The 23,994-nt window shown below is 46.0% G+C and overlaps 1 protein-coding gene across 1 annotated transcript in view; it reads left to right on the plus strand.

Annotated features, from left to right (window-relative positions):
- ELP1 (elongator acetyltransferase complex subunit 1) overlaps window positions 1-23,994 on the plus strand; it is a 754,242-nt gene that overhangs the window by 126,606 nt on the left and 603,642 nt on the right. The window contains exons 7-8 of the mRNA XM_085636502.1: window positions 6,806-6,905; window positions 15,269-15,359. Coding sequence (XP_085492628.1) covers window positions 6,806-6,905; window positions 15,269-15,359 — 191 coding nt within the window. The remainder of the gene's footprint in view (window positions 1-6,805; window positions 6,906-15,268; window positions 15,360-23,994) is intronic.

A 23,994-nucleotide genomic window follows, 5' to 3' on the forward strand; every position in this document is an offset into this window, starting at 1 on the left:
GCCATTAGCCAACATCCTCTCCCCATCCTCTCCCTCTATGCCCTGTGCATAGTTTTTCAGGAAGAGGCCACTACCTCCAGAGACCCAAGCCCCATTAGATGGCAACAACTACTATGCACAGTCATCATCCGTGCACAACTCTTCACGGAGAGACCAGTCCCTTCAGACATCCAAGCCAATCCTGATAATTTAATTGTAATCAGCATACAGACAATATATAAAATACACAATGAGAAAAGAGCCTATTTACAATGCATTCTCCACAATGTTAGATCAGTATAGGCTCCTGATATATAAACATCTACTCTCATCAAATATCATAACGTGGCTCTCATATGCATCCCAGAATTCTGGTTCTGCAGTTTTTCTCAGTTCATTATGGATCCCCCTGTACGAAATGGTTACAATAGCCTCAGAATTAACCGACTAGCCCATCGGGTGGGGGTCTTGCAGTTATCATTATAAATGGATCCCTTGTAAAATCTTACCAACCTTGGGATTGCCATCTTTCTTGTAAAAGCATAAAAATAAAAAATATCAATATCAATGGATCCTGCTATGGACCTATTCCTACATCTTATTTACAGACCACCTAAAGTCTCCAAACACTTCATTATACACATAAATGAATACACTTCCCAACAGTGTTTATGTGGGGGATTTTAATATTGACTAGAAAAACAACAAATCCAAACTCTACCTAAACATGCCTGATATTGTAAAACGTTTCAACCTAAAACAACCCTAACCCACTTCAATTCCTGTCTTCCAGCAACAGCATCTCCCATTCCAACCCGGTTGAAGTAAGCTGGTCATACCATTGTCTTTTTCACTTCTGTTTACCATTGAAGTCTCAATTGAGATCTTTTTCCCAAGATAGTGCCAAAATTTCAGTTGCAAGATGCAGAAACCTCACAGACACACTGAATTCCCTTCTAGTCACTGCAGACACTCACACAGATTTCAATGACTCGTCAAGGAGTTATTCCATGATAATGGAAAACTTTCAAGACACGATAGCTCCTAAAAGATGGAAACAACCCAGAAACGTAACCACACAAGTCATGGTCCAATGACGAACTTAACCTCAGCACCAGGACGAACGTTCGAGAGAAACTACGGCTAAAGGATAAATCACCCAGAAATAAATCCAAACTAAAAGCAGCTAGAAAAATATACAAAACGGAAATACAGTATGTGAAGGCTTCTTACTTCAAACATAAAGCACCCGCTCCTCGAAACCAACTAGCACAGTATTTAAATTTATCGAACACCTCAGAAACCTTAAATACTCACTCAAGCCACTCTGCATACAAATTAAACTTATTTGCAAGATTTTGCACTGACAATATTAACGAAATCAAATGCAAATTATTGTCCACACGTGCATACGAAAAAACATGCTATCGGAGACCAAACAATGAATTGCTGAAAATCTCCAGTGGCTCTCTAAAATCTCACAGCAAAGACTCCCTCTTGTTAGAGCCCCTGAAATTCAGAACATCCCAAGCTCAAAGTTTTGCACCCACGATCTGGGATTCCCTTGCCAGTCAATTAAGAATAATGCTTGACATCCTTTCCTTTAGAAGACAACTCAAGACATTCCTATTAAAAAATCATCTGGCTTGAAGTTACATGCAATGCTCTTCCCTCCCCTTTCTACAATGCTAATATTTCTCCCCACATGCCTGATGTAAAAATAGTCTCTTGTTATTTGCGTGTATTCTCTCCTTATCTATTGTACCCTTTCTTTCCCTTACCGCTACCCCATACCCCCCACCTCTCTGGATTCTCTCAAATTCTTGTAGTTGCATGATGTTTTCTATTAGCATATTACTTCCCAAATATGCAGATATATGTTATAATGTATAGCACTTTAATACCACTCAGTGAAGGAGCACTCAAAAAACACTGTAAATAAATAAACCTAAATTAGAAGTGATATTAAAGAAACTACACCCCTCAATGAGTGCTCCCTTTATATTCAAGCCGTGCACTACCAGTGATTTCTGATGAATGATTGTTAGCTCTCCCCCCGCAGAGGTCTTCTTTACAATGTGGACAATTTTGAACCCAAGTGAAACAGCAAGCGAAATCTCTGACAAGGAAGTGTCTTCAATCCATGTTTCAGTTAAAAAGAAGATTTGGATAGTGTGGTTAATAATGAACTGGTGAATGTCAATGTGGTGTTTAGCAAGCGATCTGACATTTAACGGTGCAGCTTGGAGTCTAATACCTTTGAGGGTCACAATGGAGGAATAGCTGGGAGGGTCTAGTGTGAAAGAAACAGCTGCTGATTACCAAGTTCAATGGCTGTATAGGGGCTAGGAACAGGAGCAGGTGATCAAGATGAATCTAGCTAGGTTTTCTGGCCGTGACCATGAACAGAGTGCAGATGGGCATGCTTTTGGCAATCCTTCTTCATAGATGCACAGTGGAGCTTCTTAAGTAGTTAAGGACCTATTTGTGCATACTGTGACAGTCTGTGGGCGACTAAAGCAGAGGGCAAGGTGGAAAAGAGGCCCCTGTACCCCGTAAGCAGCAAATAGAAAGAACATTTCAGTGAAACCACACACAGAGGCACAATAAGTGTAAATGCGGACACAGTAAAGCCCAAAATATAAAATATAACTTTTTTGTCAGCGTTCTAAAAAAGCTAAGTTAAAAAGGCAAAGTAAAAAGTAATGTGATGCTTTCTCCTCACAGGAAGTGATCATCTAGGGGGTGGAGTGACCCCAGGGGTAAGTAGCCCATTGGCTACTCCCCTTTAAGCCCCTAAATTGTGTATTTAGGTGCCACCCTGACACCAGGAAATCAAATTTGACTACTGGGAACCGAGGAAGGAAGAAGAAGGACCAAAGATAGTGAGAACTAAGACCTGCACCAAAGATTGGCGCAAAAGCCTGCAAGGCTGATTGCACTTCATCTATCACTGGGACCGACTTCGCCTAACGTTGGGCATCCTCGCCAAAACCCTTTGAGGACTGACCAGCACCTATACAACTTAAAAGATCTCCCATGGAATAGAGAAGCTGCTCCCCTGCATCAGTGGGCACCGCAAAGCATCTGCTGGTCCACCATTTTGCTAGCCATTGGGCTCACCGAAGAAACAGTGCAACAGAAGATAGGTCTTCATGTTCGAGGAGGTCAGATCCTTCTCCTTGCCAAGTTTGGAAACCCCAGGACGCTCAGGAGCCTCCCAGCACCAGTACCCTGTGTACCGGTGCAGTTGCAGTAACCAAGGCTTGTTGGTGGTCCAGTTTGGACTCCAACAGCACAAAGCAAGACCTACCGTCGAGGGACATCACAATCCACCAGGCCAGCATTGAGATTGGCCCTGCTGTGCTGTTTCTCCTCTTCACCAGGTCACAAAGACATAGAGTAAGCCACTGACCAATCGTGACACGATGCCTCAAAGCACCCTTGCACCCGCGCTCCACAGCCAGAGTCAGAGGGAGGAGACGGTGCAAACGTGGTCCTGAGACCATCAAGCGCTGAGCCTACCCATGGGTTTTGCCAGACTGGTTGCCCAGTCACCGCCTGCAGCCTATTTATGCAGGGACCGAGAATCACAAGACCTCCAACAGTTCTACCCCGAGGGACAAAGGAACCACTGCATACGAGTCCTCCAGCCCGAGTTTGAGTGGCCTGAGCCTGCTGTGGGTTCTACCGGGCTGGCCCCCAGTCCCTGCTTGCAGCCTCTTTTGAAAGGTATAGTTCCCCATTGACTTTAACGGGTTATCCGACGCCAAAAAGCACCTCTGCAACCCAACGCCCCAGAGCCGGCCGAGCTGACCTCTTGGTGCTGCTTTGAACCTTGCCCCACACTTACCTTAAATCCAGAAGAACATTCCTGTAAGTCGTTGCCAAGTGACGAGTACAGTATATGTTTTTCCCCATAGGATAACATTACCGCTTTAAAAATACAAATACAGTGCATTTCTGTTTCTTGAAATATCACTATCTTGAAAAGTACTTAAATGATTTTGATGATCTAGGTGTCTTAATTCATATACAAATCTGTAATCTTTATAAATTGGTGTTGAATTTCTTTGAGTGTGTGCCTCACTTACTGACTCTGTGTATGCAATAGGTGCTTAACACTATCCTCTGAGAAGGCTACACTGTTCGTCCACACTACCACAAAAGAGAGCACCCCTGTAAACCAGTAAGGGAAGCATGGTCTATATAGAGCGGCAGCTTCCTACAAATCTAAATAAATTTTTCTAGAAAATGGCTTTCGTGTTGGTCTCAAGCACCATTGAAGTATAAGCTTTATTCCATCAAACAACCTTATCTCAAGTTTCCTAATAACAAAGTTGTTCTGAAGACAAATCTGTGGTTTGCAACAGAGTGACCTATGGTTTTTCACTTAAATCAGCAGGTTGTACTACCCTCATTGTTACCATATCCATCAACTGCTGCAGAGAAATCTTTACATAGCATGTATTGCGAAAGAATCCTAAAGTTCTGCTTTAAGAGAACTTAAGCCTTTCATAAGTCAGACCAGTTATTCATACAAGTGGTAATTGCTGGCAAGATGGGGATTGCCAAAAGATTGCATTTGCAAATCAGAAAGTCTTCTCTATCAGTCAGTGTTCAGACAGTTGTGCTTTAGAACATTCTCCCCTAAGGCTCCTTGAAACGCTTTGAATGATCAAGTTGCACCAAAGAAATGGTTTGCTAATATAACAGTAACCCGTTCTCACAATATATCGAGTACTTTAATGCTTTATTTCTGACACTAGATGTTTTTGTTAGAGATTGAATCAGTTCAGATACATGTTTTTTTTAACTTTTTTGTCATTGTCCTAACTTGTTGATAGCTCCATTCTTCGAATCTCCATTGATTCTAAATATTAACATGCATGGTTGTGGTTATTAGTTTAGAAACCCATGACCAATTGCAATATAAAGACAGTGATATAGAGAAAGGGATTCTTAGTGACCATCACCTCTGCAAAGAAGATCTGGAACCTTTTAGGCTCTGAGTAGAAGGGAGTCTTAACTGCCTTATGCATTTGCACGTTGATTGTTAATATATCTATACTTGCACCTAAAGTATTGTATTTTTTCACCTTATTTTGCCAGTGTCATCTCAATGGCAGAAATAAGTCTTTGCAGTATGTGAAGATGCTTGAATATATATTTGTCTTACCACAACAGGCTAATTTTGAGCATTGTAAGAATTGCAACTGGTAAAACCGTACCTTAGAAGCAATGTTGTGATATTGCCTCCTCCTGCATCTCCACCCCTAGTGGTCTTGCTTCTCAATTCAGTATTCCTCATGTTGGAATGGGAGTAACATGCGTTTTCTATTTGCTGACACATGCTCCCACTTTTAAGCATGTTTTCAGGTCACACAGTCCTTCAGGTGATACCTGGATCGATTTTTGTGGAGGGGGAATCCATGGGTTTGTGCCCAATTTGTGTCCAGCTCCGAATCCAAAATCGTATGCAGTTACCGTCTGCGCCCAGTTTCGGATTTAGCACAGCATTAAGAATGAAATATTTTCTAAATAGGGAAAGCATTCCCTTGATCAATAAATAGTTCATTGCTTTCTAGTTGTTGTCTAAAAGATCATTCTCAGTGTGTTCATGTTTGGGCAAGGTTTGGGCATTGAACTTACCAGACTTGATTCAGTTGTCATTTATGACAGCGACACACTCCAGGCATTTTGGAGAAACTGGTTAATGCAGGAGCAAGAAACAATTGTTTACAATAGTAACCACATTACTGTTATCTCTTAAAACTTTATTCAGCCACTGCATCTCTCCCTTCTGCTCTGCACCCACATCTATGTCCTAATCGGAGTTGTGAGAGATGGAGATAGCAAGACTGTTGGAAGAGAATGGTCTACCTATGGGAGAGTGCTTAATTTTAAGTACTTTACACTTGCATACGTTCCACCATCAGGAAAAGGACTCCCCAAGTTACTGCAGCGAAAGGCATGGTTTTTTTATTGACAATCTGGTTTTTCAATTCCATTACTCATAAGATTATTTTGGGCTCACTTTCAAATCCTAACACTTTGTCAGAGACATTAATTGATAAAGTAAACAGACTACATCACCAAAAGTACGCCCGTATGTCTGCACTTCACACATTTAACACAATTTGGATTCGGACCATATTCTTTTCTCTCTTTCCTTAAAAGATACACAGTCATCTGTCACTTTAGATAATGTGTTGCTGTTTTTTTCATCGGGTAGCAAAATAGTCCTACTGTGGTCCTATTTGTAAACAATTTGATTTAGTAATATCAGACCCAGTAACATACAAAGCTCATAAATAAGCAGGAGTTGACCAAGTCCATCCTGTTGCAAATAAATCCAAAGCATATCAGGCGACAGCAATTAATATTCACTTATGGATACCGAGGTTTTGTAGCAAATCAATCATTGGGGAGTCAAGGCAATATTGATAGGCTCCTATACAGCTATTGAGAAAGTCAGCACACCACTACTTGCGTAAAGGCATCCTGTTGTTGACGGTTGTAATTGGGAAGGTGGACCTATGCCTGCAGTAAGAATAAGTTGATCTGGGGGCTGCTTGTGAATTGCAGAGTATTGTATTTTTATAAATGTGTGGAAAAAGTCAGTATCTTGTATAATTTAATGTTGACTGTCACTGTTTGCATTTTTATTCCATTAATAATTCCTGATTTACTGGGAGAGAATAATATTTTTTGTAACTTCTCATTATAATTGCACTTATACTGCTCTTGTAGATTTTTGTACTTTTGTGCCACATAATGTTGACATCTGTTAATTTATCCATCACCTTTCCTTGGCTTTTTCTAGGGTGTCCAGCCGGCTGTGCCTTGGGATGATCGTAGACCTCGTGTGAGTTGGAGAGGCGATGGGCAGTTTTTTGCAGTGAGTGCTATCTGTCAAGAGACTGGTGAGTTACATTTATCCTCTCTTCCAGCACAGAAATAGGCCACCTTTTTCAGCATCCGAGCATGGGGTTTGTTCTAAAAGAATCCTGTGATCACAGACCCAAACATCTACAAAGCAGTGCTAAGTTGTCTTGTGGTTTCCAGATTTGTACTTATGTGGCTCAGGTAGTAAAACCTAGACTGCAAAATAAGGAAAGTTAATAGCTTGTCATCAGTATAATTGATGGCTGGGAATCATGAATTTACCTCTGCTACTCGTAGTTATTCTGCACATCATTTTAATCCTTTAGTTTTTGTGTTCCGCATTTCAGTATAAACTGGGTCCAACCATTGCATCTAGGTTATAGCCCAGTTCCGAAAGGGAATGGCCATGACCGACAGATAACTGTAAAGGAGCTCTCATAGTAATTAATAATGCATGGGAACAATTCAAGCATTCCATATATCACTTTTTGGACTTCTCTGAGAGTAAATGTAAGTGGCATGGGATGCCCATGCATAGGTCTTGTAGCTTGCTAGTTCGAGGCATGTGGGCTGCTGAATTCATATCTGTGCATAGATCGCCGCCTAGTGTTGGGTCCGGATGTTTGCACGTTGTTGTCCTGGAAGAGTCTTCGAAGTATCCTTGGATAGGTGACTCCTCCCCTGGACTACAGTGCGCATGGGCATCCTCTCCATCCTCAGATTGTTTTTTTCCGCCATTGGGTTCGGATGTGCTATCTTAGCTCAAGTTAGGAAAATATTTTTTCGAGGCCAAAAGGCCTTTAGTTCGCGTCGGTACTGTTTATCGATCGGGTTTCGATAGAATTTGTTAGTTTACTAACTTTCAGCACCGACTGCTTTCGCATTTACCTGTCCATCGACGACTTCGACGATGGAATCCAGGACGCCGTTCAAAAGGTGTCCGGTATGCAATGCGAAGTACCCACACATCGACGTCCATCCGGTGTGCAACAAATGCCTTTCGCCGGACCACGACGAATCAACATGCATGGCCTGTGCCCGGTTCCGCTCGAAGAAGACTCTGCGGAATCGACGAGCGGCGAGACTCGAGGCGCAGCACGCGGCACCGGCCCCGACAGACATCTTCGGCGAGGCCGAGGACGTCGAGGAATTGGAAGTCTTGCCCTCCAGTCCCGTTTCCGAACACGAACCCGGATCGGACGAGGAAGACGAGTCACTCTTCCACAGAGGTGAAGACGACACCGAGGTAGGAGACGACGAGGAGGCCTTCGGGGCCGAAGAAAGTAGCTCCAATGATGAACAAGGCCTACCTGTTCAAACCGTTCAAACACCAGTGCCACAGCCTATGGCTCCGGTCGAGGGATCGCCTTCGGGCCTTACCCGAGACCCATCCCGCAGTTCTTCGGCCCCGCCCTCGGGCCCGGCCTCGGACGTTCAGCGGCAGCCATTACTACATAAACAGGCTGGTTTCCCTATCACAAAACCGAAACCGAAAGCTGCTCAGGTTCCACCGAAACCGAAACTGAAAGTAGCGCTGGTCGGATCGAGGCCTTCGACGCCAGCGCACCGCATCGGCACCGACCGCACCAAGAGGGACTTCGGTGCCGAACTTGAGGCGGGCGACGTTGGAGTCGACAAACGGAAAAAAGCCATCGGCACCGACAAACCTGCTCGGCTACCGGCACCGACGACACCAAGGGCCGTACCGCCTGCTGTGTCTCACATCGCTCCCTCGACGACACCTAAGCCTCAGGTATCGAAGACTTTGACGGTGATCTCTTCACCCCGACTCGATGACCCTCCGGCACCGAAAAAATCTACGGCCGCCTCTACGAGCCTGGCCGGTGCCAAAGCCTCGAAGGCGCCCCAAGTACGACCTGGTGTGACGCAAGGCAGCAAAACCACACCTGTCCTCCAGGACACGTCGGGCTCCGGTTCGGTCGGAGCTCCCGCAACCTCTTCGGTGCCGACCAACATTACCTTCGGCTTGCCTCCGTCAACAATCCCAAAAATGTTCCAACTCAGGACACGGGTCACCCAACCTACGGTCACACCTGCTGAGACGTCTCCAGCACGTATCATCGACGCCGGCACTGGCAGAATGATTCTCCAGGACCGAAGGATAACTTCGGAGCCGCCATTGGACCCTTTCAGGATCCCACTAAAAAGGAAGTTGCCTGCAGAATCGGAACCTCTCCTTTATGAACCCTTCCATTCATCCTACCAGGATCCACACCGGTTCTCCCCCACACGCTCCGATACAGGCGCATTGGAGGACTACATGGCTGACCAAGTCCCCTACCATGTAGACACGGACCCTGATGACCAGCAGGACCCTGATCAAACTTGGGGCGACCCTGCAGACCCCAGTGCACCTCTCGATGCACAGGATCCACAACTCTATGGGGCAAAGACATCTCCTACGGAGGATACTGCAGCGTTCAATGCTCTTATCGAACGTGCTGCCAATAACCATGGGGTGCAGCTTCACTCTGATACCATCGAAGATGACTTTCTAATGGACACCTTTGCATCCTCAGAAAGACATGTAAAGACTCTGCCAATGTTGAAGGGGGTCCTCAAACCAGCCAAGGACATTTTCAAAGAACCCACCAGGGCACGAGTGATAAACCCCAGGATTGATAAAAAATACAGATCAGCACCTGGGGATCCTACTTACATCAGAGGACAATTACCACTCGACTCCATCGTCGTAGCGAATGCACGCAAGAGGGCACACTCGCAAACAACAGGTGACGCTCCTCCCCCGGACAAAGAGTCCAAGGTGTTAGAAACCTCTGGCAAGCGAGTTGCCGCCCAAGCTGCCAACATATGGCGCATAGCCAACACTCAGGCGCTCCTTGCTCGCTATGATAGAGCGCACTATGACACACTTGAGCAAATATTCCAACATCTCCCTGACCAGTTCAAGGAAGGCGCAGAAATGCTCATCAGAGAAGGACAGCTACTAACGAACGCTTCCATCAAATGCGCACTAGATGTTGCAGACACGGCTGCCAGAGCCATAAACACAAGCGTCATGTTGCGACGACATGCCTGGCTACGGATCTCAGGATTCAAGCCTGAGGTACAAAACAATATATTGAACCAGCCTGTCAACCCCGACTATTTATTCGGGCCAGAGGTTGACACCACCCTCGAAAAGATAAAAAAGGATACGGACACTGCAAAGTCCATGGGCGCACTACAAACTCAGTCCTTTCGGAGCGGCTCCTTTCGTCGCCCCGGAAACAAGGGAGCAGGTAGAGGACAGGGGTCACAACAAACATATAACAAAGGCAATACACAGACCACCTATGATAAAAACACCCGAGGTGGATATCGTGGCTCCAGCACAAAGGGCAGAGGACGCGGCTACGGCAACACCAGGTCCTCCCCCAAGAACAAGCAGTGACGCCCTCTCCCTTCCTCCCGACCACATAACACCTGTCGGGGGAAGGCTACAAAGGTTCCTGTCCACGTGGAATTCCATCACCACGGACAGGTGGGTCAAAGATATTATAAAATACGGTTACTGTCTGGAGTTAACCTCCACTCCACCCACAATACCACCAAGAAGCCGTCCTATGTCCTCAGAGCACTTAACGCTCTTACAGCAAGAAGTGCAAAGTATGCTTCTAAAAGGCGCTATAGAGGTCGTACCCATCCACGAGCAGGGTGCGGGAGTGTACTCCCTCTACTTCTTAATTCCAAAAAAGGACGGGTCGCTCAGACCTATATTGGACCTGAGACCCCTGAACCAGTACATTCTTTCAGAGCACTTTCATATGCTCACTCTACAGCAAGTCCTTCCGCTTCTCAAGCAGGGAGACTTCCTAGCCACACTGGACCTCAAGGATGCGTACTTTCACATACCCATCCACCCCTCACACAAAAAATACCTCAGGTTCACTGTTCAGGGGCAGCACTATCAGTTCAAAGTCCTTCCCTTCGGCGTGACAACAGCGCCCAGGGTTTTCACGAAGTGCCTCGCTACGGTGGCAGCACATCTACGGAGGCAGCATATACACGTCTACCCCTACCTAGACGACTGGCTCGTTCAAGCGAAGTCAGCCCAGCAATGTGCAAGCCACATGTCCCGCACCATTCACCTTCTTCACAGTCTGGGATTCTCACTGAATTATCCAAAGTCCCATCTCCAGCCCGCACACGTACAACAGTACCTAGGTGCGACTATAGACACTCGGGCGGCCACAGCTCAGCCAAATTTAGTGAGGATCGACAGCATACAACTGCTGATCTCCAAATTCAAACCCAATCACTCACTTCCAGCGCGAGTGTTCATGCAGTTGATAGGCATGATGGCCTCCTGCATCTTCATAGTCCCGCACGCGAGATTACATATGCGCCCACTTCAGGAGTGCCTAGCACGTCAGTGGAATCAGGCTCAAGGACAGTTAAAGGACCTAGTGTTGGTGAGCGGTCGGGCATACAACTCTCTGCATTGGTGGAATCCACAAAACCTTTGCAAGGGCCGACCGTTCCAAGAGCCTGTCCCACAAATAGTACTGACAGCGGACGCGTCTCTCCAGGGATGGGGAGCTCATGTACTCCACTACACAGTGCAAGGACTATGGACAACACAACAAAAGAAGTTGCACATCAACCTTCTGGAATTGATGGCAATCTTCCTAGCCATGAAGGCGTTCAAAGTACATCTATGCAACAAGGTCGTGTTGATCCGGACGGACAACATGACCGCAATGTACTACATACAGAAACAGGGAGGCACACACTCTCCACAGTTGTCTCATCTGGCTCAGAGCATGTGGAAGTGGGCCATTCAAAGGAACATGTTCCTCATGGCGGAACACCTCCCTGGCAAGGACAACCAGATGGCGGATCTGCTCAGCAGACACAGCCACCAAATGCACGAGTGGGAGTTACACCCATCAGTACTCCAACCGTACTTTCAGCAGTGGGGTCATCCGGAGATAGACCTATTCGCGACAAGCGAAAACGCAAAATGCCCAAGCTTCGCCGCCAGATTCCCACATCCGCAGTCGCAGGGCAATGCGATATGGATGAACTGGTCCGGCAAATTTGCGTACGCTTTTCCCCCAGCACCGTTGATACCGCTGGTGGCTCGCAAACTCCGACAACACTCCCTGACACTCGTCCTAGTTGCTCCCACGTGGGCACGCCAGCCGTGGTACACCACCTTCCTCGAACTTTCCGTGGTGCCGCATCAAAGGCTGCGGATCAAACCCGCGCATTTGACGCAGAACCATGGAGAGGTTCAGCACCCAGATCCGCAACAGCTGAATCTGGCGATCTGGCTCCTGAAGTCCTAGAGTTTGGCTATCTCAACCTGCCACCTGACTGTATGGACATCATCAAGGAGGCCAGGAGACCCACTACCAGAGCTTGCTATGCAGCCAAATGGAAAAGGTTCGTCATTTATTGCGGACATAATGACATCAACCCGCTGGACGCATCCATCCAAAACATCATCTGTTATCTCTTACACCTATATCGATGCAATCTGGCGTACACCTCTATACGTGTCCATTTGACCGCAATATCAGCCTATCTGCAAACCAGGCAGCACCTCTCTCTATTCAGAGTGCCTGCCATCAAAGCATTCTTGGAGGGGCTCAAACGAGTCATTCCACCTAGTCACCCACCGGCTCCAATGTGGAACCTCAACTTGGTCCTCACACGCCTGATGGGTCCACCCTTTGAACCTCTACACTCATGCGAGATTCAATTCCTTACCTGGAAAGTGGCCTTCCTAGTAGCGATCACTTCCCTCAGAAGAGTTAGTGAACTCCAGGCACTAACCGTTCAAGAGCCATTTATTCAGGTTCACGCTAACAGGGTCGTACTACGTACCAACCCCAAGTTCATGCCCAAGGTAATATCACAGTTCCACATGAACCAGACTATTGAACTGCCCGTTTTCTTCCAAAACCCACAAACTGTTGCAGAAAGGGCACTACATACACTAGATGTACGGAGGGCCCTCATGTACTACATCGACAGGACTAAACCATTCAGGAAGACAAAACAACTGTTCGTTGCCTTTGCCCCACACCACAAAGGTAACGCCATCTCCAAAGCAGGGATAGCCAGATGGATAGTTAAGTGTATTCAAATCTGTTATCAAAAGGCAAAACGCACATTAACTATTCCACCACGAGCCCACTCAACACGTAAGTTGGGGGCTTCCATGGCCTTCCTAGGAAATATTCCCCTGCATGATATATGCAGAGCAGCCACATGGTCCACTACACACACATTTACAAAACACTATTGCGTAGATGTGCAGTCAAAACAGCAGGCAGCTGTAGGACAGGCTGTTCTCAAAACACTTTTTCAGACCGCTGCAGCTGGCACGGGTAGCCGCCGCTAATAGAGGGCACTGCTATGTATTCTATGCACAGATATGAATTCAGCAGCCCACATGCCTCGAACTGAATATGCTACTTACCAGTATGCATCTGTTCTTGGCATGTAGGGCTGCTGACATTCATATCGCCCTCCCTCCTCCCCGGCGCCTGTCGCAGCTGCAGCTCTCAGAATTACTGCAAGCATGGTCATCACTTTCTGTATCTACTCCATCACTGCCACAATGGCGAAAAACAATCTGAGGATGGAGAGGATGCCCATGCGCACTGTAGTCCAGGGGAGGAGTCACCTATCCAAGGATACTTCGAAGACTCTTCCAGGACAACAACGTGCAAACATCCGGACCCAACACTAGGCGGCGATCTATGCACAGATATGAATGTCAGCAGCCCTACATGCCAAGAACAGATGCATACTGGTAAGTAGCATATTCATTACCCATAATTCACGCTGCACCTCATTGATGCCCACCAAGACTGACACATGTTGGGGATGCCTTCTGTTTAACTTTACAGAGGATGTGACATAGAATTGTGCCTTGCATAGGGTCGGTTCCATGCTACCAAAGAGAGCCAAAAATGATGGTTTGAAATGTAGCTCACACTAATTGCTAGTGGGCTGTGTTTAATTCAGTCATTCAGCCACGATTTTTGGTTTCTTTCCCAAGTTAAGTATCCAGAAAGTTCTCGAAAACCTTTTGCCAGGTGCACAAACAAATCGAGTCATTCAGGTAGTTGTACCGAAAGATCTGACATCACTTGTTTGCTGAACCACTTCCTCAGCCTTAAAGCAAATGGAGAGCTTTTGGGCCTTGGCGATCTTAAGATGATTTATTCATAATGCTCAGATCCTCCAATTAAAGTGGAAGGTGATCATGCATGTATGGGGTACAGGAACAGCTAATATCAACAAACTGTGGGAGGTGGGGTGGTATCCTATGCCGTTAAAGCTCATCTGTCTCAAAGCGCAGTTCAGTCGCTAGGTAAAACACACTCCACAATGGACACACATCACATAATAACACCAGAGATTATAGGGTTTACTTGTAGCCCTCCAGCCATCCAGTTACTGGTGTGGGGCTGGACTTCATCTGTCCTAGACCAGAAATAATTACAGGGAATGGTCTGTCAGCACATCTTCTGCTTTTTAGGCTTTTACTCTGAATGGTTTGCAAGGGTGGACGTTCAAAGCTTACTCTTGAATGCTAGTGTGGGGTAGAATACTCAGAATAAAACAAATATCTTCAAAATCTGAGCCTCCGTCTGTTTTTATTTACCAAAGTAAAGTCAATGGCCAATGATGACTTTTCCATGCTGGTACATAACCAAAATGTCTTCTTTTTTATTTTTGATAATCATGTTTATAAAATTTTAAAGAGAACAAAGAATTCACTGGTAGCAAATCAGACACATTATTCATGCACATTGCAATCAATAAGTAATGAAAGAGACTCATAAAGCATTCATGGGATGAGTATAACACCAGCTTGTAAATAACCATACACAGGATGAACACAAAATCCTCAGACCCGCAATAAGTTGAACCATTTGCCCCAGATTTTGCCAAAGAGTTCAGGGCATCCCCAGGCTTCGAAGAGAGGCTCCTCCTGGGTGCCACACCAATCTACTCCCCTTCTCCATCTCCGTATTGTGGGGGATTTAGTTTGAGACCAGAGTGCTGCAATGTCACTTTTTGCCACCGCCAATGCCATTCCAATGTCTTCTTTTTTAATACACATTCTAGTCTATTTTTCGTACCAAATTACAGAGGTATGCAGAATCATCAACAGAAGACCAGCATTCATTAATTAATCAGGAACACATTCTATCACAGTCATTTCTTATTATGTGTTTCACTCTGCTGCAGCTGGTGTATTGTTCCTTTGTTGTTCTTTAATAAGTAGGCTAGATTTGGTAATACGGTGTTTGATAAATACATTATCTTATATGATATATTTGGTGTTAATCTACCGGCTTGTAGATTTTCAAACAATTCTCATTTTGAGTGCTGTTCTCACCGCTTTTTAAAGGTGCACGCAGGGTGAGAGTGTGGAACAGAGAACTTGTCTTGCAGTCCACCAGTGAGCCTATGGATGGCTTAGAACAAGCACTGTCTTGGAAGTAAGTATCTAAAGATAAAAATATCCTATTTAAAATAATACCCTTTACTGTTTTTATGTTATCTTTACAGTTTGTGGGAACTTGTTGCAATTCACCCCACAGACTTCACCTGTTTAATGTTCAAGATGTTCACAGTCCGGTATATAGCCAAATCCCACCCCGTCTTGGAAGTCCTCCTTTTTTGAGTAGAATCTCATGCCATTTAAAGTAGTCTTTATTGCTGCCAAACTGATAGTTCAAGAGATTGTGTCAAAGAATGCACTTGTAAATTTTACAAATACCTTTAATTGCTGCTAGAACTGAAATGCAAATAACCTGCTTTTACATTTGGGTAATGTCCCTAAAGGGATGAAGGACAACGCTGGAGCTCTGTGTGTTCTCTGTGGGGTGAGAAATGTTGTCCTGGCTTGGGAATAACTCCACCTTTGTGGCAATATTTGTGTTCAATGAATTTAAAAAGCATACACCAGCTGAATCAGCATGGCAGCAGCATCATGTGTGGTGTGCTTATTGCGCGTCCTTTTGTCCCGGGGGGCAGACGGCTCTATGGTAGACCTAGGAAATACTAGAGCTAAAATCAGAATGAGGGAGAAGAAAATACAGAACGTCCAGTTGATAAAAAAAAATTTCAAGAGAGTCAATAAATTGTTCAAATTGAACAAATTGATGTATTTAATCCAACAGGCCAATGATGCAAAATCTCGGGCTACAATCAAAGTTACAAGTGTACTGGACCCATTAAATACCAGCCATAATTATACTGATTCATCACCCTGTTCTTACCAGAATTTAATTAGTGTTCATTAAACACTTTTAATGTTGCTTATTTTGAAAAACTCACAAACAAAAGTACAAAAGTGTTAAAGATGAGCCGGCAGAGTTTGACCCCGGTTGTGGAAGAGTGTTACAAAAATACGTGGGGGGCTTCCATTGGCAAGATGCAGATATTTGACTCCTTTGTAACAAAATCCATCGATGGGTTGGGGTTATAAGTAACGTTGCAGCGTTCCACTATTTCCCATCTAATTTCTGTCTCTCTTTATATTCATACTTAAATTGTGTACATTTGCAAACTTGAGGCTTCCAGCCATCTGTTCCAGAAGACCTGCTTCAGCTTCCACTGGTTGGTCTTTAAATTGCATTAAAAGAGATTGTTATTCTCCGGGCACATATGAATCGCTAACCTGTTGGGAAAACAAAGTGTCTTGGACAGCTGGGCTCAGATAGCAACATTTAAATTAACAGGTTCTTTGAATACTGGCAAGTGGGAATGATCATGCAAAAACAGCAAAACCCTATAAAAAATACAGTTTTAACGTGATTTAATTGAGAACAGTCAGTAATTCATGGAATGGGAGCACTATTTGAAAAGCATAGATGGTATCCATTAATAGTTACATAAATTCAAAGAATAAACAGTCAATAACATGCGCAGGCAGACAATACAGATACAGTTTCTGACCCTCTGTGGGGGTGGGGGGTGCACTGGAGGGGAACCCATGGTACCCCCCTACATTTCCATGCACGAGGTGGCAGACACCGCGTGGTACCTGCCACGTTGTGCATGGAAATGCACATCGTGGCTTTTTCACATTGCGAATGGTGCTGCAGCCAGCAGCACTGTCCGCAATGTTGAAAGGCCAGGATGTGCCCGCCAGTGTGGCGGGTGCATCCTAATTGGGCTGGTGGGACTGCCGCACGTCTGGTGGGCGGTCCCATCACCGTTATGATGGCGGGCGGACTGATGTCCGCCTGCCATCATAATGAGCCCCCTTGTTCGGAATTTCTCTTCTATCAATTATATCCATGGTCACTAAAGTTATATATGACCATTGTGTTCTACATCTGTAACTTACAACTCCAGTTTCTGGGGCCTTGGAACCTAATTTGTCCTCGCTTAGGGTGAAAGTGATGCAGCTCCCATGAACATTATTCCCAATTCATTTACTGATGTTATCTTCAGAACAAAATAGGACTCTCAGATTTTGGACTAGCTATGGCTTGCACGCCTTTCATCATGATTTGGATGACATAATATTACCTACACCTGTAATTTGTAGAAGAATTTTTTTATGCTGTTTCATGCTGATTTTCCTTTGCGTGGTTAATGTCTTTTATTAACAAAACACAACAAAGTTTGCTTGTGCCAGACTTTTTTTTTAATGAAGTTTTGTTGAATATTTAAAAGTTACATCAGTGAGTGTGACAACAAATGACAGTGACTTAAGATGCTAATCAAAATGCTATTTGCACGTATATGCCACTCCTCACAGTAAGGAAATAGGGTTCGCAAGAACCTAAGGCTTTACCCCAATGACCAAAACACAAGTTATAATGCCAAGCCAATCTGGTGATGGATACTGTACCAGTAGATAGGAGTGTAATGGGCCCCAGAAGTCCCTGGGTCTCGATTTTGAATGGAATCCCTCTGCATAAATGTTCATCTGGTCTGTGCAGTAAGCCATGTCTTGCAGCCAGTGGTCCACTTTAAGGGGGGACCCGTTCATTCAACACATTGCTACTCGCCTTTTAGCAAGCAACAAGGCCATGCTTACAAATCGTCAGGCTGTTGCGTGGATGTCTGGCGTAGCCCCTAAGACAGCCAGTAGCGGGTCTGGTGACGTTGGAAAGCCATTCATGGTTTGCATCCCTTCAAGCACCTATGTCCAAAGGCTGGTTAGCATAGGGCAGGGCCAAGCTATATGACTGTACCTAACATTCGTCTGTCCACATTTCTTGCATGCAACCATTGTGTTTGGTGTGAATTTGGACATACTTTCTGGGGTATAATAGAAACGTTGCAGGAATTTAAATTGTATTAGCTTGTGTCGATAGTTGAACAGTACGTATTGCGGTTGTGTGCAGCAAAAGGGCCATACTTTGGCAGGTAGTGAGGATCTGATCTCTCTTTCCCATTCTTGAAAAACAGGAAGCGGGTTGAGATGCCTGCCAAACATAATTTCAGATTACAGAAAGGAGGTAGATTTCCCTGCTTCAGCTTGTTGTATATATTTTGAAAGCACTGTGAGCTGATAAGGGGAGTGTGGGAAGCTCAGAAAGGCAGCTTGTGCTGCCAGTCATAGTTGAGGACAGTAGAGTATGGCTAAATGTAATGTACCATCCCGCTCGCTAGCGGTGAGCAGGGAATATCACATTGGAAATAGCACGTTATTTGTCACCATGCCCTACAAGTCAGGTCCATCCCACTAACCTTGTCTGTGGTGCCAGTAGATGCACAGCCGGTGATTGAGAGAATGGAGACGGGCTGGACAAAAGTATATTTGATGCGGATGTCCATTAGCAATAGTCATGGTTGCAGCCAGTGCTTTACGTGGTGAGCCTGCACTACTGAGTAGTAGACTTATGCCTGATCCTTCCACTTTGAGATTGGATTGTGAAGATGCTTTCTCCTCCTTTTCCAATTTTTTTTACCACTATTTAAAGTGGAAATATCCCTGGACACCTTATATTTATTCACTGCTTCAGCAAAGTGACAGTACAGTCCAAGTCTCTTGTTCACCAAGGTCAAAATCTGCTCCGTGATGCAGTCAACTTTCATCCTGGCTTCGGTAGCTGGGTCCTTGGTAATGGAGAAGTCCAGTCTCACGTAAAGAATCACAATGAAGAACAGGATGTAGAAAGCTCCAAATACCAGCAGAATCTTATTAAAATTATATTGTATGTGCTGCTCTACCAGGTTGTTGTTAAGTTCTACTGTAACAGGATGACCAAATGTATCCAAGTAGGTATAGTGCAGCTCATCTGGGGCCCGATCGATATTATATCGGGTGTCCACTTGGATATTCTTTTTTTTTTTTATTTAACAGTTTTTATTAGAAACAAACTGCAGCAATGTTGACAATATATTGACATCCTCGGCAGAGGCATATAAGATTGCAGCATTACATTTCAACCTACAATCAGTCAGGAGCACATAGGAGTACACTCTATTAACAGCTTAACAGTTACTATGAGGGTTGCAACTGTGTCCCCGGGTCAGGAAACCCCGCCGCGTCACCTCATCCTTAGTTACCCTAATTATGTGCCATCATCTACTCATCTCCCCCTCCAACACCAGGAGTCTCTCCCTCCTCAATTCCACCGTAGGAGAAATGCAGATCTCCCCCCTATATTTATTCCATCGTCCCCACTTGTGATCCCATTTACGTGGACATCCTCTCCCTTTATACACTGTTTTTTCGGCAATCATGACATGATCCATATCTTTTGCCCAGTCCCGTAAATGCGGTATAGTGTCCACCCCCCACTTCTGAGCAATATTCCGTTTCGCTATACTCCACTCCATAGTGGCCCACGATTGTTCTGCTTGTGTGAGGTCCGTCGCCTCCCACATATTGAGGAGACATAGTGTGGGAGATGCCTCTATAGGTTTGTCACAAGTCCTGGTTAATTGTCGGGTGACATCTTTCCAGTATCGTTGAATGTGGGGGCAGTCCCATAGGATGTGCATGAATGTACCGGTCTTGTTACAATGTCTGAGGCAGAGTGCATCTGGTCTTCTACCTAACCTGAATAACAGAGTGGCGTCAAAATATACTCGATGGAGAATCTTGAGCTGGACCAGCCGAGGACGCATCGGGATGGCCACCTCTCGATGGGAGGCCAGTGCCTCTATCCAGTCCTCATCGGCCATTTCTCCCAGATCTACCTCCCAACTCGCCCGTAGTTTCCGCATTGGATCGGTCCGGTTATTGATCAATTTCTTATAGGTGAGGGAAATGGCCTTGCGATCCATAGGATCCAGCAATAGTCTGTCCTCAAGAGGAGAGGAATCCGGAAGGGGGTATCTTTCGGGAGGGCAGAGTCAATAGCATGGCTGATCTGAAGATAGCGGAAACTCTCCGACGGTGCCAGTTGGTATTTAGTTTGGAGATCCGCAAACGATGCCTTCTTGCCCTTAATCCACATATCGCCCAAAGTGGAAATCCCGATAATGTCCCATTTATCAAATCCCGCACAGGCACTGAGTCGCCCCAAAATGTCTGGCTCCCACAGAGGGGTAACCTTCGTTAGGCGCCCTTGCCAATTCATCCGCCGCTGCACTCCATGCCACACCTCCACTGTACGCGCCGTTGGGCCAGTCAGGTGTAGTTTTCTGTGGTTTGTGTATAATGCTGTACTGTAGCCCCCCTTCCCCATTAGCCAATGGTCGGTGCGGAAGCTGGGATCGTCATGTAGCTCAAAAACCCATTTATTGATGACCGTTAGCTGCGAAGCCTGATAGTAGAGGCTCATGTCCGGCAACACAATACCCCTATCGCACCATCCCATAGTGAGTTTGTTCATGGCTATCAGTGGTGGCCTATTTTCCCAAAGTAAGTCCCTCACTGTTGCCTCGATCTGCAAAAAATAAGAGTTAGGAACAGGATTAGGAGTATTTTGCAGGGCATAGAGAAAGCGTGGTAGGGCGAGCATTTTAAATAAAGACGCACTTCTTAGAAGTGTAAGGGGGGGCGTCTTCCAATGCGTGACATCCGATCTAAACCTCTGTAGTGGCCCCAGTAGATTCTGTTCATAAATTAATGCAGCATCAGTTTTTATAAAAATGCCTAGATATCGAAAACCCTGGGACGCCACTGGAATATTCTATCCCGAGGACTTTGCGGGGGGTCTCCCCAAAGAGAATACATCTGGGATTTGGACCAGTTTATCTGATACCCAGAGTGCGCCCCAAATATATGGAAAATATGTAACACACGGCGGAGTGAGCGCGCTGGTGAGGCAAGATACAGCAGAGTGTCATCCGCGTAGAGTGATATGCGGTCTTCATGTTCATAAGTCCATTTAATGCCTCTAATGCCTGGGTCCCCTCTTATCCAAACCGCCAGGGGTTCAAGAACCAAGGCAAAAAGGAGCGGCGATAACAGGCGTCCTTGCCTCGTGCCTCGACAGAGGGGGAAAGAAGTGGAACGATGCTTGTTCACTGAAACGTGCGCCATGGGTTGTGTGTATAATAGTCTGATCTACCCAATTAACTTGGGTCCAAACCCAATGCGGGCAAGAACTGCAAACAAATACTCCCATGCTATGGTGTCGAATGCCATTTTTGAATCTAGCGCAAGGAGGATCGCCTCTTCCTCCAGCGTATCTACACGGCCCAGTGCACCATGTACTCAACGCAGATTGCGCGCCGTGTTCCGACCTGGCATGAATCCCGACTGGTCCGGGTGAACTAGGTCGGTGAGATAACGAAGCAGACGAGAACCCAACAACTTGGCTAGAATTGTGGCCTCGACTGTAATCAAAGATATGGGCTGGTACGATGTGCACGAATCCCGACTGGTCCGGGTGAACTAGGTCGGTGAGATAAGGAAGCAGACGAGTAGCCAACAACTTGGCTAGAATTTTGGCCTCAACTGTAATCAAAGATATGGGCCGGTACGATGTGCACTCATCCACTGGTTTATCAGGTTTGTGGATAACCACAATGGTGGCCGCGCGGATATCAGCCGGGAGGAGGGTGTTCTCATAACTTTCGTTATATAGGTTGAGCAGATGGGGCGCTTGCTTAAAGGCCAAGGGTTTGAGCAGTTCAATTAGGGCCCATCGCCTTAGCCGCGCGAATGTCCTGAATTGCTTTCTGACTTTCGTCTACAGATATGTCAGATTACAAAGCCTCCCTACCCTGTGCGGGGATACTTGCTACCTCAATAGTGGCTAGGAGTTCTGCCGCCATCGAAGCTTGTGAAGCTTGCGGAATTCCGTACACTCTTTTGTAATGGTTCGCAAAGGCTTAGGCAATGCCCTGAGGATCAGTAATTAGATCATTGTCCGGCCCCGTAACTGCACGCACCCATCTCGCTGACTGTTCTTTGCGTTCCAGCCATGCCAATAGTTTGCCAGTTCTCCCTCCTTGCTCGTATTCCCGGTGACGGGTGGCCAGAGCACGTCTATTAGCGTCCTCTAGGAGCAATTGTCTATAGTCCTGTCTTTTTATATTGAGACGGTGCTGGGTATCAGGATCAGGGACCTGGGATATGGCGGCCTCCAGGCCAAAGATGTCCTTTTCCAATTCGACCACCCTCCGATTGCGCTCGGCCCTATGACCCACCATCAGAGATAGTGCCCTCCCCTTGATCACCGCACCGTATGCACCCCATAGTGTAATTGCTGACTTAACTGACCCTGTATTCTCCTCAAAGTAATAGTCAGTATCTTTCCGCAGAGTTTCTCTGATATGGGGAACCTTCAGTGCCCATTGCTGGATCATGATGGGACCGGGTTGTGTAGCACGTTGCGCCCCGAGGACCACCAGAACAGGGGAATGATCCGAAATTCCACGCGCGAGGCACGTAGATTCTGTAAATTCATGTATGCGTTGTGCATGGGTGAACAAAGTCGATTCGTGATTGACTGGCGTGCACCCCGGATTGAAACTTGAAGTGTGTGTCATGGGGGTGCGACCATCTCCAAACATCCACCATCCCCAAGGTATTAGTGAAATCACGGAGTTGTGTACGGTGTGCCGAGCCACGTCTGGGCGGGGATCGGTCAAGCAGACCATCCATCGTCAGGTTAAAGTCACCTCCCATAACCAGGGTACCGACAGGTAAGTTCACTACTAGCGCCCCTACATCCGTCAACTTCAAACGCTGCAGACCCGGTGGGGCGTACACAGAGAGAACCTTAAGAACTCTGCCCTCCCATATACCCGTACAAGCTGCATACCTACCCTGTGGATCCGTCCAGGTGTTTTGAACCACATAGGGGCAGTCTTTATGAAGGAGAACCCCCACCCCTCTAGAACCTGTGGTGAAACCTGAGTGTGCCACCATGCAGTACCCCTTTCTATTGAGGGCCATACAGGAGTTACCTTTCAAGTGGGTTTCTTGAAACAACACTATATCAAGCCCCTGATGATGGAAGTACTGTAATACAATGCCTCTCTTAATTTTGTCTCCCAACCCGTTGACATTCCATGTAGTAAGTTTAAGTCCCAGACCATTCGCCATTGGCCGCTAATAGCGATGCAATGGTATTCATGTTAAATATGTAGCTCAGTAAACCCTCCACGGCCTCATCTAGAGTGGCTCCTAGTTCATCACTGCGAAATACAATGTCTTGAAACTCAACAGCAGTGACCAGGATATTGACACCAACTAAGATGGACATACACATGATGTCATTTTGTCCTGCTGCAAAAAAACAGTTACTACAACATCCCCAACAAATCAAACCCAAACTTGCCCATACATTTGGGAACTCACCCCCTCCCTGCCTCCCTGCTACTCCCTGGACTAGAACCGCCCGCCACCCCCAACATGCAGAGTGCCTGTCGCCCACCCATAAACAACTCCTGGGAATGTGAGCTACCCCACTCCCCATCCATCCACATTCAATCAGTAAATGCTTTGTCCCCCGGCCCGACCCCCCACCCCCAAGACACTACACAGCACAGAGGCTCAATATGGCTCTCCACAATCATCTTGCAGTGTCCCCGATCAAGGACCCGTGCGGCAATGGACTCATTAAAGGAGATAACACCCGTAAAACAGCTAAACATAATGAGAGATCATACAAATCGAACTCTTAAGCAAGCCATTCGAGCACTGGGTCAATCCCTGAAACAAAGGCAGGTTGCGGCACATATATTTCAGAATTCCCCTCCCCCGCC

Source organism: Triturus cristatus, chromosome 2_1 (genome assembly GCF_964204655.1).
Source record: "Triturus cristatus chromosome 2_1, aTriCri1.1, whole genome shotgun sequence".
Lineage (NCBI taxonomy): Eukaryota > Metazoa > Chordata > Amphibia > Caudata > Salamandridae > Triturus > Triturus cristatus.